We start from the raw sequence: 16,057 nt of genomic DNA, 5'->3' as shown, positions 1-16,057 counted from the left end.
GCCAAGCAGCATCAGAGGAGCAGGAAGGCTGACGTTTCAGACCTAGATCCTTCTTCAGAAGAAGGGTCTAGGCCCGAAGCGTCAGCCTTCCTGCTCCTCTGATGCTGCTTGGCCTGCTGTGTTCATCCAGCTCTACCCCTTGTTATCTCAGATTCTCCAGCATCTGCAGTTCCTGCTATCCCCAAAAGAATCTTGTAAGTTTCAATGAGGTTGCCTCTTATTCTTCTAAATTCTAATGAGAACAGGCTCAACCTCTCCTCATAAGACAGTCCTAATATCAGCCTGGGGAACCTTCTCTGACTGCCTCAAATGCCCTTAGATAAGGGGACCAAAACTGTTCACCTTGTTCCAAACCATTGCCTTGTATGGTTTTACCAAAACTCCCTCCTCCTTTTATACTTATTGGCCTTTATTTCAAAGACAATATTCCATTTGTCATCTCAATTATGAGCTGAACATGGATGCTAGCTTTTTGTGATTCATGAACAAGAATATTCTGTCGCTTTCTGCAGTCCCCTGCATAACCTCACATTTTCCGACATTATTTTCAATCTGTCAATTTTTTGCCCATTTGCTTAACCTGTCTGTATCCCTCTCCAGATGCTTTGTGTCATCCTCACCGCTTTCCATCCCACATAGTTTTGTATCATCCGTAAATCTGGTTCTAATACATTCTCTGGCAAAGATTCTGGTTCTGACCTGTTCCAAGTGCATCCATCAGAAGAAACAGAATAATGCATTCAATGTAGAGGTAGTGTTGCAGGCCAACACCTGCTGCTGGTTCACAGTACTTATTGTTGCATTTCAGTTTGAAGGGCACTTTTTTATTTTTACTGCAGAAAGACAGGTAAAGAAGGTGAGAGGGTAGGATATTGATGGGTGAAGGAGTGCAGGGTGCCAGGTAGGTAGATAAGAGCTTAAGGTAGATTGGGGGATCAGGTCAGGCCAAGGTGTGTGTCAGTATGAGCAGAGTAGTGTCAGTGGGAAGTGTTGTCCATCAGGGCTAAGGCATGGTAAGGGTGCGCCAGCTGATTTGTTGGCAGTTGCAGGGATGCCTCAGCTCCAGCAGAGTAAGGCCGGTTGGAGTACCAGGAGTCCCTCTGCTGCAGCAGGATCAAATTGGACTAGGTGGGAATGATGTTAGGTCCAGCGGGATCACACTTGGGAGACATGGGGCAATGTTGTGATCCAGTGATCCAGCAGATCAGGCCCATAATGATGGCCCTTGGGTCCAGCCTGCAGCTGGGAGAGTGGAGGTCATGGCTCAAGACAGAGGAGGAGTTGTTGGAGACTGAGTGAGTCAAGGAGTTGGTAGTTACCCAGGACATAGAGTAAGTTTTAAATCTTCACTTTTCTGGGGCTTTTGTGCCACAGTGGCAGTGGGCTCAGAGGCCCCAGGTTCAAGTCCCACCTACTCTGGAGGTGTATATAGCATCTCTGAACAGGTTGATTTTAAAAATAACTGAAACTTGAACTAAGGGGCTCATGTCTGCAGTGACAGTATCCCTCGACGTACCAGAGATGTGCAGTAATTATTCTGAGCAGGTTGGTTCAAAAATATCTGAATCTATTGGCATTCAATGAGTGGGATCCCTCCAACTCTAAAGAACTTCAACAGGGAGATGGTGGGGTAGTGGCTATGTCACTTAAGTAGTTACCCAGAGGCCCAGGCTAATGTCGTGGGTTATATGGATTCAAATCATGGCAATGGAATTCTGAAATTGAAAGCAAGTTGCAATGATAGTTTCATGATCACAATCGTCATTTGTCATCAGTAGCCCATCTACTACCTAATGCTAATGTCCTTTCAGGAAGGAAATCTGCCATCCTTGAGTTCTGAAAAAGTCATGTCGGACTTGAAACACTAGCTGTTTCTCTCTGCAAAGATGCTGCCAGACCTCCTGAATTTGTCCAACATTTGCTATTTGCATTTATAATCTGCCAGCTGGTTTGGTCTACTCCAGACCTATAGCAATGTTGTTGATCCTTAACAGCTCTCTGAAATGGCTGAAAAAATCACTTAGTTCAAGGACAGTTCAGGATCGATGATAAACCTGTGATATTATCAGCAATGTTCACATCCCTTGAAAGAATGATGAGAAAACGAGAGAGTGAGGATGAAATAACTCCACAGAGGCCAGGGATCCTGTCACCAAGTCTCACTTTATCTACACGTGCAGTCACTACATCCCTCCCCCTCTAAGGGTGGGAATAAGGATGTACGCCTGATCTTTCTTCTTTCACCCTTGCATGTTTTCGTACCCGGAGCGTCTCAGAAAATATTCATCCTCTTCTTCAGGTAAAGGTGTCGAGGCTGTGACATCCGCCATGTACAACTCAGACTCTGAGGTTTCTTCAGTGCTCAGTGGAGATGGAGAACCCACAGCTTCCAGCTGTTTTGAGGGGCTGGGTATGTTTGTTCCTGTCCCGTTTGTGAGTTTACAGCTGTCAAGCGGTCCACAAACTTGTTCCGGTCTGCCTTACGACCCAAACTTTGCATTTCGCAGAACCTGACCTCACATCAACAGGCCTCACACCCATTCAGGGCCTTTCCGTGGTTTTTAACCTCATCCTCTGAGGTAAACTCCATCTCGCTTAGAGGAGTCTTGTGTACAGCAGTGGCATTCCTGTTTCACTTCTCCCGCTCCAGGTCCGGGAAGATCAGATTTAACCTGTTGCAGAGTCTTCTCTGCTGGAGCCCTCCCTGTAGCTGCATGAGGTGTGGTCCGATAATCAAATTAGAACTGTGACAGTTGGGTATCGAGTAAAGCTGTAGGCTGTTTCCTTAAGCATACCTTCAAAGTTTGGTCTGCTCTTTCTGCCAGATCATTGGACCATGGATGGTATGGTCTTTATATGCCAAATGCCATTCAACTTTAGAAAGACACAATTTCCTTGCCAGTAAATGATGGCTCATTGACTGTGACCAACACTTCTGGGAGCCTATGTATTGCAAAAGATGCATGCAGCTTTTCTACCGTCATCCCCGTGTTTGACGAATGAACTCTATTCATACCCAACCACTTTGAGTGGGTGTCCATTACAGGGCTGGCATTGTTGGTGTATAACCGAATTCAGGGTTTATTGGCCATTCTCACGAATGTGGTGGAGCTCTTGGTAGTAATTTTGGTCCTTGTGGGCATGGCCCCGTGGGCTATGTGTGCATCTAATCCTGGCCACCAGACATAACTCCTCACGAATATCTTCATTTTCGACACCCCTGGATGACCCTGGTGGAGTTCAGCCAATATCTGGCAACGATCTTTCTCAAGACAATCACTCTTACACCCCGTAATAAAATGCTGTCCTCTACGTGATCTAGTCTGGCCAGGTCCGCAAAGGTTTCACTTCTGGTCATGATGGCCCTTTTGTTTCCCCCATCACCACCAGCTGTCTAAGTTTTGCCAGGACAGGATCTTTTTGTGTCCATAGTCTGATAGTCCGTGGTGACTGGGCTGGTATCCAGAAAATTTAAAACCAGAATGGACTCCTCCAATGGTGACGCCACCGGTGGTGTATCTACCAGCACGAGGTGGCTCAAGACATCCGCATTTGCTACTTGGCTTCCCAGACGGTGTTCTAACTTGTAGTTGTACTTAGATTGAGAGGACACTGCTGAATTCAACCTGAAGCTATAGATGGCATGGCCTTGTCTTCTTTGAGTATCCCTAGCAGTGGCTTGTGGTCTATTACTATTACAAATTTACATCCGTTAAGGTATTGGTGGAACTACCTGACTCCAAATGTGACCGCCCACCTTCCTTCTCTATCCGGGTGTATTTGCACTCTGCATCAGCCAAAGTCAGGGAAGTATTTGCTATTGGGCATTCCTCTCTGTTGGGCCACCTATGAGCCAGCAGTACCCCGATATCATATGGGGTGGCATCTAGAACTCACTTGAGATCACAATGTGCCAACAGCTTAGATGACAATAGTTGCTTTTTCACTTCCGTAAAGGCTAATCACCATTTCCAAGGCTGTCTCTTTTTCAAAAGCAGATGTCAGGGTGGAGGCCAGGTTACATATGAACTTTCCATAATGATTCACCAATCCACGGAAAGACCTAAGGTCCAGTACAGACATGGGAGTTGGAGCAGGTTTGATCTTCTTAATTTCCCTTCTGAGGTGCACGGCCACTTGGGACAAATGTCTAAGGACTATGTACAAGTTCTCTAAGTGCTCCTTATTCGACTTCTCTGTTATTAGCAAATCATCCAGATAAATGGCGATCTGGAGTAGACCTTGTAAAATGTTCTCCATTGTCTGCTGAAAAGTGGCAGACAAATGGTAGTCATGTATATTGGTATAAACACTTATGGTATTAATTGCAGCATAATTCTGGGAATCCTCATATTAAAAGCAATTGCAGGTACGCTTGGCTCATGTCCATGTTCGTGAAGGACAGCTCCCCCAACGTTCCCAACCACCAGCTTTGCATATAAGTCCTCTATGCAAGGGACTGGGTATTTATTCAGCTATGATAAGCAGTTTACTGTTTGTTTAAAATCCCCACAAAAGTAAACTGACCTGTTGGGCTTCACAATTGGTACAACTGACCTCACAAGCAAAGAGATATTTCCCTCGCCACCCCTATCTGCCTTTTATAGGAACCGCTCACTCCACGACTCCCTCATCTGCTCCACATTCCCCACTAACCCCACCACAGCCAGCACTTTTCCGTGCAACCGCAGGAAGTGCTACACCTGCCCCTACACCTCCCCCCTCACCTCTATTCAAAGCCCAAAACAAACCTTTCATATCAGACAGGGGTTCACCTGTACATCCATCAACTTGGCCTTTTGTATCCACTGCTCCCAATGTGGCCTCTGCATCGGTGAGACCAAGCTTAGACTCAGACTGTTTCGTAGAGCATCTGTGCTCTGTACGTGACAAATGACAACACCTTCCAGTCGCCAACCATTTTAATTCCCCCTCCCACTCCCTGGGTGACATGTTCATCTTGGGCCTCCTCCAGTATCACAATGAAACTGCCTGCAAACTGGAGGAGCAACACCTCATATTTTCACTCGGGACCCTACAGCCCAATGGTCTAAACATGGAATCCACCAGTTTTAAAATCTCCCCACCGCTGGCCTCCTCCCACCTAAACCCTCCCTCTTATCCCTGCCTCCTTGACCTGACACAATCTGTCCCATCTTCTCTCCCACCTGTCTGCCCCACCCATACCACTGACCAAACCCCACCACTTCCTATCTACACTGACCTATCACCATTTCACCTACCTTCCCCAGCCCCATCCCTCCTCTATTTATTTCCCAGCTCCCCTCCCCCTCCCCCTCCCCCTCCCCATTTTTGAAGAAGTGTCCCAACCCAAAACATTAACTTTCCTATTCCTCTGATGCTGCCTGGCCTGCTGTGTTCCTCGAGCTCCATACTGTGTTATCTCTGACTCCAGCATCTGCAGTTCTTGCTATCTCTTGATGATTGCTTTCCAATTTCTTGATTTCTGCCTCTACTTTAGCATGTAAGGCAAATGGCATTGGGCAGGCCTTGCAAAATCATGGAATTGCTTCCTGGTCAACGTGCAAGTTGGCCTTGTCTCCTTTGATAATCCCTAGACCTTCCTGAAAAACTCCTGGTATGTTATTGAGACTTCACTCAGGCAGTGATTTTCTAATTGAAAAATGTTGAGCCATTGAATCTTTCTCAACCAATTTCACCCCATCAGGCTTGGTCCTGAGCCTTTTACTACAATCAGTGGCAACTGAAATAGCTTCTCATTAGAGACTGGAACCAAAATTTTACCCTTAAGCTGTAAAAGTTCCCTGGTATAGGTTCTCAGTTTAGCCGAGGTCTTACACAAACATAAGGATTGGAGTCCACAGTGAATTTTGTTAAAGACTGGTTCTGCAATCGCTGATTTAGCTGTGCTGATATCAACTTCCATTAGAACTGGGTGACTATTTAACTTGATTTGGTTCTGATTTGGGTGTTGCTAAGCAATTTAACTGTTCCAAACCCAGGGCTTGCATTCTCCTGGATACCAGCCTATCAGTTCTTTTACTCAATTCAGGCTTAGCGCAACTCTTTCGCTGCCTCAAGCCTGCATAAACTGGTGGTGTAGTGGATGCCAAAGAAGATTACCTCAGAGTACAACAGGACCTTGATCAGATGGGTAGATGGACCAAGGAGTGGCAAATGGTGTTTAATTTGGAGAAATTGAACACCATCTTCAGAGAAATTAAAGTGCTGCAGTTTGGTAAGGCAAATCAGGGCAGGACTTACATGCTCAATGGTAAGGTCCTGTGGAGTGTTGCAAAGAGACCTTGGGATGCAGGTTCATAGTTCATAAAAAGTGAAGTCACAAGTGGACTGTGTTGTGAAAACAGGAATTGATATGTTTGCCTTTATTGGCCAATGCATTGATCAAATGAGTAGAAGGGTTATGTTGCAGCTATGTAGGATATTGGTTAAACTACTTTTATAAGAGCGCATTCAGTTCTGGTCTCCCTGCTCTAGGAAAGACATTCTGAAACTTGAAAGGGTTCAGAAAAGATCTACGAGGATGTTGCCAGGGTTGGAGAGTTTGAGCTATAGGGAGAGGCTGAATAGGCTGGGGCTATTTTCCCTGGAGCATCGGAGGCTGGGTGTTAACCTTAGACATCTATAAAATCATGAGGGGCATGGATAGGGTGAGTAGCCAAGGCCCTTCCCCAGGGTAGGGGAGTGTAAAACTAGAGGGCATAAGCTTAACAGAAAAGATTTAAAAGGTTCCTAAGGGGCAACTTTTTCAGAGGGTGGCGCATGTATGGAATTAGCTGCAGTTGAAAGTGGTGAAGGCTGGTATAATTAACAACATTTAAAGGGCACTTGGATGGATACATAAATAGGAAGGGTTTAGAGTGATATGGGCCAAATGCTGGCAAATAGGACTAGATTAAGTTAGGATATCTGGTTGGCATGGATGAGTTGGGCCAAAGGGTCGGTTTCCATGCTGTCCATCCCTATGACTCTATACCTGTAGCACCTACAATGGCTTGCCAGCCTGGATCCTGAAGAAAATGTTAACTGTTTGACAGATGCTTGGCTTTGTTCTAGGGTGTGGCTGTGGGTTGACCTAGAGTCCCTCTGTTCAGGATATGTCCTAAGTGAAGCTATGCAATTGCCTTTACTTAAGTGGTGTCCTTCAAGCTCAGTCGGCCTGGCAAGAGTGTCCACTTCCACTTCCAATGGCATATCCTGTAGCTCACTTGTTCCATTTGCTGTGTTTTCTAATGACAAAGCCAGTTGTAGTGCCAGTTTCTAAGTCCAGTTGGGTTTCAGGAAGTAGGCACTTTTGCTTGGTTACATCACTAATCCCACTTTCATCGCCACTGAAATAACTCCACAGAGGACGGTATCCTATCACCAAGTCACCCTTCATTTTTTTAACACATGCATAGTACTTGCCACTGGTCCAGATTCCTCAGAGCTAGCTCTGAGTGAACAGAACCCCTGACACTCTCTTGTTTGTATCTGTCAGCCAGGGCTCCCTGATTGGGGCTTTAACCTGGTCCAATCAGGGAACTCATGTTTGGTGGTTGAGATCTATCCAGCTGACTCGTTACAATCACTGCAGAGGAATTGCAGACTTAAATTTCCCAGGCTGTTCCCAGAGAGTCAGCTGACCGGGAAATACCACAAGGTTCTGCTGCATTGTTTGAGTCTATGCTGCTTCAACTCTTCTGTGGCCATCGTGAAATTGGCACCAGTTTCCTCTCCAGGGTCAATTTATAAGCCTCTCCCTAAGAATCACCTCATGGATATTTTCTAATCAATCTATTCAGAGCTGTTAAGACACAACTCTGGGGTAGGTGGGGTTTGAAACCTGGCCTGCAAGCTCAGAGGGACATTAACAATCACTGCACCAAAAGAGGCCCCTATCCTCACTCACCTTCCTTTTTTTGGTATCTGGAAGTGTTATCATGCATAACTGAATGGCTTTTACCCCCACCTCCAAATCACCCCAGTGTTTTTTATTAATTAACCACCACCAGTAAATCACCCATGTTTCCATTTGTTCAACTTGCATGCAAAGTCCAAGAAAGAAGGGCTATGAAAAGCTCTCCTCAAACTCTTAGGTTAAACCATCACCAGTTGTAAATAGCCTAACAGAAGGATCAAGCAATGCACGTGAGGGGCAATACAGACAACAAAAGATGAGGGAAGAGGGAAGGGCTAAATCAAAATGGAATTATACAGAAGTACAACACTGTACTTCCCTGAGATGCCCACCTCTCTCTCTCCAAGGACACCCAGGTGCAAATGTAGCTGTGGAAAAGGCCAGACAGTTAGCAGCCAATAACTCCCTCTATTGCCTGCTCTCTGACCCTGTCAATAGCTATCTTGGCCAGGCCCAGATGCAGACTCACAAAGAGGTCCTCTGACTTGGCCACACCCCTCCACACTAAATGCCCAAAGATCAAGCATGTAGGGCTGAAGTACAACCAAAAGCACAACAAAAGATTGTTCAGATACCTAAAAAGGCAATCACCCTGAACCAATATATACATGGTCCACAGTTCAGCAAAATAAATAGTTGGTTTGGGAGTCCATAAGCCACAATGTGTAGTTACATGGGTTTGCTGCATACAACACCCTCCACTCAGGAGCCCAAGGGAAAGCTGGAGGACCTCCACTGTCTGGCAGTTAACAAAAAGTATGCAAGGTGTGTCTGGGCAGTGAACAAAGGATCTGGAAGTGGACAATATGTAGCAGCAGCCTAAAAATGTACTTCACCAGGCAGAAGGACACAGGGGATGTTCCCATAAGGCAATGCAGATTGTGGGGTATGGGCTCCTGAGGGAGGTTCAGGAAGCTAGGCCTGCTATGAAATTTGAACAAGAATACATGCAGGGGAGATCCCCGAGTGTCCTCCAAATGGTGCACAATGTTGTGTCCCAGCACTGCCATTTCTAGGTGATGGATTGTGTCAGCCAGGAACTGGATGTCCACTGGTGCCTTTATTTACCAGTTTCTGTGGTAGTGCCTAGCCACAGGCCCCCTACAACCCAGAGGGGTCCCAACTTTGATCATTCCATGGCTGTCCCTCCCTCGCAGAATTCATAGAATCCCTACAGTGTGGAAACAGGCCTTTTGGCCCAACAAGTCCACACTGACCCTTGCAGCACCCCACCCAGACCCATCTCCCTAGAACGCACCTAATCTACACATCCCTGAACACTATGGGCAATTTAGCATGGCCAATCCACCTAGCCTGCACATCTTTTGACTGTGGCAGGAAACCGGAGCACTCGGACAAAACCCACGCAGATACGGGGAGAATGTGCGAACTCAACACAGACAGTCGCCTGAGGGCTGGAATCGAACCCTGGTCCCTGGCGCTGTGAGGCAGCGGTGCTAACCACTGCCTCCCCGCAAAATCAGCAACTGGAACCTACAATGACGAAGGTGTGGAATATTTAGCCCTTTTTCATTTTTGAATCAGTCTGTTCAGAGATATTATTGTACATCTCTGGAGCAGACAGGACTTGAACCAGAGATAGTAGGAACTGCAGATGCTGGAGAATCCGAGACAACAAGGTGCAGGGCTGGATGAACACAGCAGGCCAAGCAGCATCATAGGAGCAGAGAGGCTGACGTTTCGGGCCTAGACCTGTTAAAATCTCCCCTCCCCCCACCGCATCCCAAAACCAGTCCAGCTCGTCCCTGCCTCCCTAACCTGTTCTTCCTCCCACCTATCCCCTCCTCCCACCTCAAGCCGCACCTCCATCTCCTACCGACCAACCTCATCCCGCCCCCTTGACCTGTCCGTCCTCCCTGGACTGACCTATCCCCTTCCTAACTCCCTACCTACACTCACCTTTCCTGGCCCCATCCCCGCCTCTTCGACCTGTTTGTTTCTTCTCCACCTATCCTCTCCTCTATCCCTCTTCTATCCGCCTCCCACTCTCTCCCTATTTATTTCAAAACCCCCTTCCCCTCCCCCTTTTCTGATGAAGGGTCTAGGCCCGAAACGTCAGCCTCTCTGCTCCTATGATGCTGCTTGGCCTGCTGTGTTCATCCAGCCTTGCACCTTGTTGTCTCGGATTCTCCAGCATCTGCAGTTCCTACTATCTCTGTCTGAACCCGGAGGTGGAGACACTACCGCTGTACAACAAACGATACTGATGTTCGTTCATTTCATAATGGAGCCCGATTGATTGACGGGGGCTGCGAGCCAATCATTGCGGGTTGGGTTTGGGTAGGTGGACCCTTGCTGAGTCATGTGACTGCTGAAAACTCGTGTCGCTGCGCAGGCGCATTTGTGATTTGACGAAATTATGGGTAGTGCTAATTCTAATGAGTTAAGGAAGATAAACAGTTGACTGCAGGATAGAAATGGATTTATTGTTGTTTGGGAAGGTTCAGAAATACCTGGTATAGGCCTCTAGTCTCAAATTGGAAATGTATTTGCGCCAAACTGGCCAACAGCTGTGAGCCTCACTGGTCTTCCGAGGCCCAGGCAACGGCCGCCATTTTCATCGGGACAATGGGTAGCAGGGCGCACGCGCGGTCATCCCGGACAGACGGGGAAGCGTGGAGAAGGGGGAGCAAATATATACCAAATCTATGCAGATAGCTTTTTTCTTTTCTGAGCTTCTGACCGACACTAATAGTGATGACTTTTTGTAACTCCTTTGACAGGATATTATATAGAAAGAATATAAAAATGGGAAACTCAAACCAAGCATCACACCAAGATCTGACAGAGTCACTTGAATCATCAGAACATGAAAGTCAGCGACCTTTGACTGTCGAAGGGAAAAGGTTTGTCTGTTGGTTTGTTGGAACAGATTTCGGATATTGATGTGAATGGAAAAGCACCAAGATATTCAAAGCCCTGATTATAGATATTTTCTAAGCAATGCTTCTGAGGAAGGGTCACTCAACCTGAAACGTTAGCTCTGATTTCTCTCCACAGATGCTGCCAGACCTGACGAGCTTTCCCAGCAATTTCTGTTTTTGTTTCTGATTTACAGCATCCACAGATCTTTCAGTTTTTTTCTAAGCAACCTGTCAGAGACCTGTTGGCGACACAGTGGCTCAGTGGTTAGCACAGCTGCCTCACAGCACCAGGAACCCGAGTTTGATTTCACTCTTGGGTGGCTGTGTAGAGTTTGTACATTCTCCCTGTATCTGCGTGGGTTTCCTCTGGGTTCTCCTTTTCCTCCCACATTCCAAAGATGTGCAGTCTAGGTGGATTGGCCATGCTGAATTGCCTGTAGTGTTCAGGAATGTGTAGATTGGTGGCTAGGGATGATGTGTAGGCATGTGGTGGGTTATAGGGGGAATGGGTCTGGGTGGGATGCGTTGAAGATCGGTGTGGACTTGTGGGGCCGAAGGGCCTGTTTCCACACTGTAGGGATTTTATGAAGATGTTATTCCACACCTCTGGAATAGGTGGAACTTGAATCCAGGCTTTTTGATTCTAAGGTAGGGACTCTACAATTTCAGCACAAGAAAACTTAAAATCCTCGGCATACACTTGCTCTATGTATTCAATTCTGGGTACCCATCTTAAGAAGTATTCAATTAAAACAAAAAACTGCAGTTAGACCATAGAACAAGACAGCCCACAGTATTGTAGAGTTACAGAACATAGAAGATAGGAGGAGACCATTCAGCCCTTCAAGCCTGCTGCACCATTCTTCACAATCATAGCTGATCATCCAAATCAATTGCACAATCCTGCTTTCTCCCCAGAACCTTTGATCCCGTTCACCCCAAGCGTTATATCTAGTCGCCTCTTGAATACATTCAATGTTTTGGCATCAACTACTTCCTGTGGTAATGTATTCCACGGGCTCATCATACTTTGGGTGAAGAAATGTCTCTTCATCTCTGTCCCAAATCATCTACCCTAAATCCTCATACTGTGATTCCTGGTTCTGGACACACCCACATTTGGGAACATCTACCCTGTCCAGTCCTGTTAAAATTTTATAAGTCTCTGAGATTCCCCTCATTTATCTGAACTCCCAATCCTAACCTAGTCAGTCTCTCCTCATATGTCAGACCCACCATCCCTGGAATCAGCAATGGTAAACCTTCACTGCACTCCCTCGAGAGCAAAAGCAGAGAAAGAGGCTGAATAACTCCACGGAGGCTGATATACAGTCACCAAGTCACCCTTTATTTACCCCTGGCTGACTTTGTTACAGTTACTACAGAACCCATTTGGGCCATCGGATTAGTTGTTCTCTGTTGAGCAATCAAGTCTTTCTCATTCCCCTATTAAATACCCAAATACCTCCAAACTATTTCCTCAAGCTCTAACCCAGTTGCTTTTTTAAATCTCTGTAGGCAGTCTGCTGAGTATTACCTCACACTGCCTAAAAAAAATTTCCTTGAATGTCCTCTGTAACTCATATTCATAACCTTAATATTTGTATCCCTGAATTCCTGTGTCAGAAACAACTTTTTCTTTGTCTCATTATCTAAGTTTGTCACAATCTTGCACATCTTTATCAAATATACCATCCTTTACTTCAAGAAAATAAATTCTTAAGTTTCTGTAACCATTCTGAACAAAGCTCACTAGAAGTTAATGTTAATGCTGTTTTCTCTTCAGAGATGCTGCCAGACCTGCTGCGTTTCTCGAACAATTTCTGTTTGTTTCAGATCTCCAGCATCCATAGTTCTTTGTTTTATCTAAGTTTCTCTAAATAATCCTGTGGCTAAAATTCCTTTCTTCTGGAACTAATGTGGTAAATCCCTTCTGCAGACTGTTGTTGCCTCACCAATGCTTTATTGAGATTCAGCATATTTTCCTCTTGTTGAACTTGGTACTTCTGTTTATGAAGCTAGAAACCCAATACGTCTTTCTAACTGTTCTTGTACACCTTGCCATCACCAAAATGTCTTGTGACATGAACGCCCAGGTCTCCCTATCCTTACACACACTTTAGATCTCTTCCACTAAGTATAGATTCCCTCCCTGTTCTTTCTGTCTTCTCCATTGTCCACCTTCTCACTGAGAGAGTTCTATTTTTGGAATGTGGAAGATTAAGAATTGATCACTTTAAAGTTTTCACAATATTAACTGGAGTTGACAGAGAAAATATTTGTGTTGGAGAATCTTGCACCAAGGACACAATCCAACAATTAAAGCCATTCCTTTCAGGAGTGAATTACAAAACTCTTCATTTAAAGTTAGTAGAAGTTTGGAACTGTCTTCTGTAAATAGCAGTTGATGCTAGGTCAATGGGTATTTTACATCTGACATTGACAGATTTTGTTAACCAAAGATATTTGCCAACAAGGGATAATGGTAGGTCTGTTGAGATTGATTATAGACCAACCTGAAGTCATTGCATCCTGTCAAATACCTGTTGTTACAGGAACTGCTGAACTCAAAGATGAATCTAAAGATGAGCTGCTGTTCCTCAAGCACCCATTGAGTTTCATTGGAACAGTGCAGGAGACCAATGACAGAGGTCAAGAGTGAGATTGGAGTGAAGAATTAAAATGACAAATGACCAGAAGCCCACACTGCAGCTTTCCATCTAAGTTGAGGTTATTCCACAAAATGATCATCCAATTTTTGTTTCGTTTTTCCAATGTTAGAGCAGACCACTTCATGAGCAGCAAATAAAGTTTTACATCACAAAACAGAACGATCCAAAACATACTTCATTTGACGAGTGAAGGATACAAAATAAAGCAAATTGATTGTGAGAATATTAATTCTATCCCAGTAATAGGAATTTTTAACATCAGCAGAAGTAGGCTCACCTCTTAGATTGAACAGTGTTCAGTTCTGCAGTTTCTAGTGAATTCACTGATGTTTCAGAAAGTTGGATGATAGATCAGATCCCTTCTCTCAAACAGAGCAGGTGAATATGCTGTCTCCAGTTAAACCACTAGTGTATGTCTGGGAGGTGATGCTTCTGCCAAGAATCAGTTGGTGGTGGAGAGTTGTAGATTTGGAATATTCTGACAAACTTCTCACTGAGTTGCAGATGGATGAAGTCTATCTCCTTTGACCCCCTCCTGCAACTCGCCGTCTCCATCCATACAGGCCAGAGTATTGTGGAGCCTCAGATTGTGTGTCGGGTTCCCTTCTCTGAACAGCATTGATGGACTAATGGAGTTTTGATGACAATCCAGCAGCTTTCATCGTCACTTTTTCCTGTTTTAAATTAATTTCACAGGGTTTTGGAAACAGAGGATTTGCAAGCAGGATGCTCGAACCAAACATCAAATCAAAACCTGACAATGACACCTGATTCAGCAGGACCAGAATATCATCAGGCTTTGAACATGGAAGAATTAAGAACTGTTCACAGTGGGGAGAAGCCATACACATGTCCTGTGTGTGGACGAAGCTTCAGCCGATCATCTAACCTGTGGAAACATAAATGCAGTCACACCAGAGAGAAACCATGGAAATGTTGGGACTGCGGGAAGGGATTTATTTCGCCATCCCATCTGGAAATTCATTGGCGCAGTCACACTGGAGAGAGACCATTCATTTGTGCGGAGTGTGGGAAGGGATTTACTTGTTCATCCAACCTGCTGACACACCAGCGCGTTCACTCTGGGGAGAGGCCATTCACCTGCTCTGAGTGCGAGAAGGGATTCACGTGTTTGTCCAGCCTCCTGACACATCAACGAGTGCATTCTGGGGAGAGACCGTTCATCTGCACAGATTGTGGAAAGGGATTCACTTGTTTGTCCAACCTGCTAACACACCAGCGAGTTCACTCTGGGGAGAGGCCATTCACCTGCTCTGATTGTGGTAAGGGATTCATTCGGTTGTCTCACTTGTTAAGACATCAACGAGTTCACACTGATGCAAGACCTTTCAAGTGTCCAGACTGAGGGAGATACCATTAATGTTTTCACCAACGTGTTCACATTCACATGAGCCCAATCGGATGCTCTTGCTTTGTTCGAGACATAACCTAACTTTATTGTATAACAATGAGTTCATAGTGATGAGAAAAGTTTTAAATGTCCGGACTTAGTGCTCATCCTCAGTTGTCCTAAATGCTGCCCCAGCCAGTGCCGTCCATGTCTCATGAGTAATTTTGAAAAAAAAAGTTGCCAGGAACTTTTATAACACATTCCGCAATCTTGACCTGATGACTGTCGATACGTTCACACTGAAAAGAGACCATTCAGTTGCTCTCACCGTTGGACTGGGTTCAAGCAACTGTGTCATCAGTGAGTTTACACTGGAGAAAGGCCACTCATCTACTCCTGGTGTGGAAAGGAATTCACTCTCACATCCAATGTGCTGCGACACCAGTGACTTCTCAAATAACTGCTGTGTTTGGGTTTTGCATCCAGTCCTAAATCATTAGGGTATGCTTCTACTGATATTAGAAGCTCCAATCCAGATGCAGGTATTAATATTCTGGATAAAAGTCAAATAAATCAGCTTTGTGTTCAGTACAAAATGGTGAATCTTTTTAATGTCTTTAACACAAGTTAGTTCTTTTTAAAGGATTCATCCTGTCCCCTATCTCTTCATTTTCACCTGTAACAGCTCATGGAGCTTCTTTGTCACTAAGATTGTGACAATCCATTTGGCTGTCCCTTCTTTCCATTAGCCCAATGAGTCAAATTGTTCCTATTTTTCTTTAGTTTTGCCTACCAGGGGTTGGGGAGTATTGGAGTGGGGATAAAAGTTGAGAGCAGGGTGGATGGACGGTTGGTTGGGATCATTTTGTTCCTCAGATTTTTGAGAGGCGCAGTCACTGGGCATTGGAACTCATTCTCTTGACAGACCAGAAATACGTTGAGTCATACAGCCTTGATCTCAACAAGAGGACAGTCCCAGCTGAGTCTCCACAGCGCAACCACCATTGATGCCTCAGAGCTCACAGGCTCAGTGTCATGACCACACTGGGAGAGTGATCAATGATTGCAGAACCTGTACAAAGAGACAATGGCAAGGCTTTTCATTTGAGTTCTCTGGCAAATTGTTTCCCTCTTATATTCTGTAAAAGGAGTTTTCAAATCCAATCACTGATTGTAAGCGTTTCAGATATTCAGAGCAGGCAAATCCTGTTTTAATTCCTTCTATTTTCATATCCCTAAATATAGG

The 16,057-nt window shown here is 45.2% G+C and overlaps 1 protein-coding gene across 1 annotated transcript in view; it reads left to right on the top strand.

The window, feature by feature from the left end:
• LOC109935801 (zinc finger protein 850-like) overlaps positions 1-16,057 on the top strand; it is a gene marked incomplete at its 5' end in the record, with an annotated part of 75,228 nt that overhangs the window by 28,436 nt on the left and 30,735 nt on the right. Inside the window, 3 exons of the mRNA XM_048619606.1 lie at positions 9,990-10,132; positions 10,648-10,770; positions 14,157-14,825. Coding sequence (XP_048475563.1) covers positions 9,990-10,132; positions 10,648-10,770; positions 14,157-14,825 — 935 coding nt within the window. The remainder of the gene's footprint in view (positions 1-9,989; positions 10,133-10,647; positions 10,771-14,156; positions 14,826-16,057) is intronic.

The sequence above is a fragment of the Rhincodon typus genome, chromosome 43 (genome assembly GCF_021869965.1).
Source record: "Rhincodon typus isolate 14 chromosome 43, sRhiTyp1.1, whole genome shotgun sequence".
NCBI classification, from domain to species: Eukaryota; Metazoa; Chordata; class Chondrichthyes; order Orectolobiformes; family Rhincodontidae; genus Rhincodon; species Rhincodon typus.
This window is presented reverse-complemented; position numbering and strand designations above follow the sequence as displayed.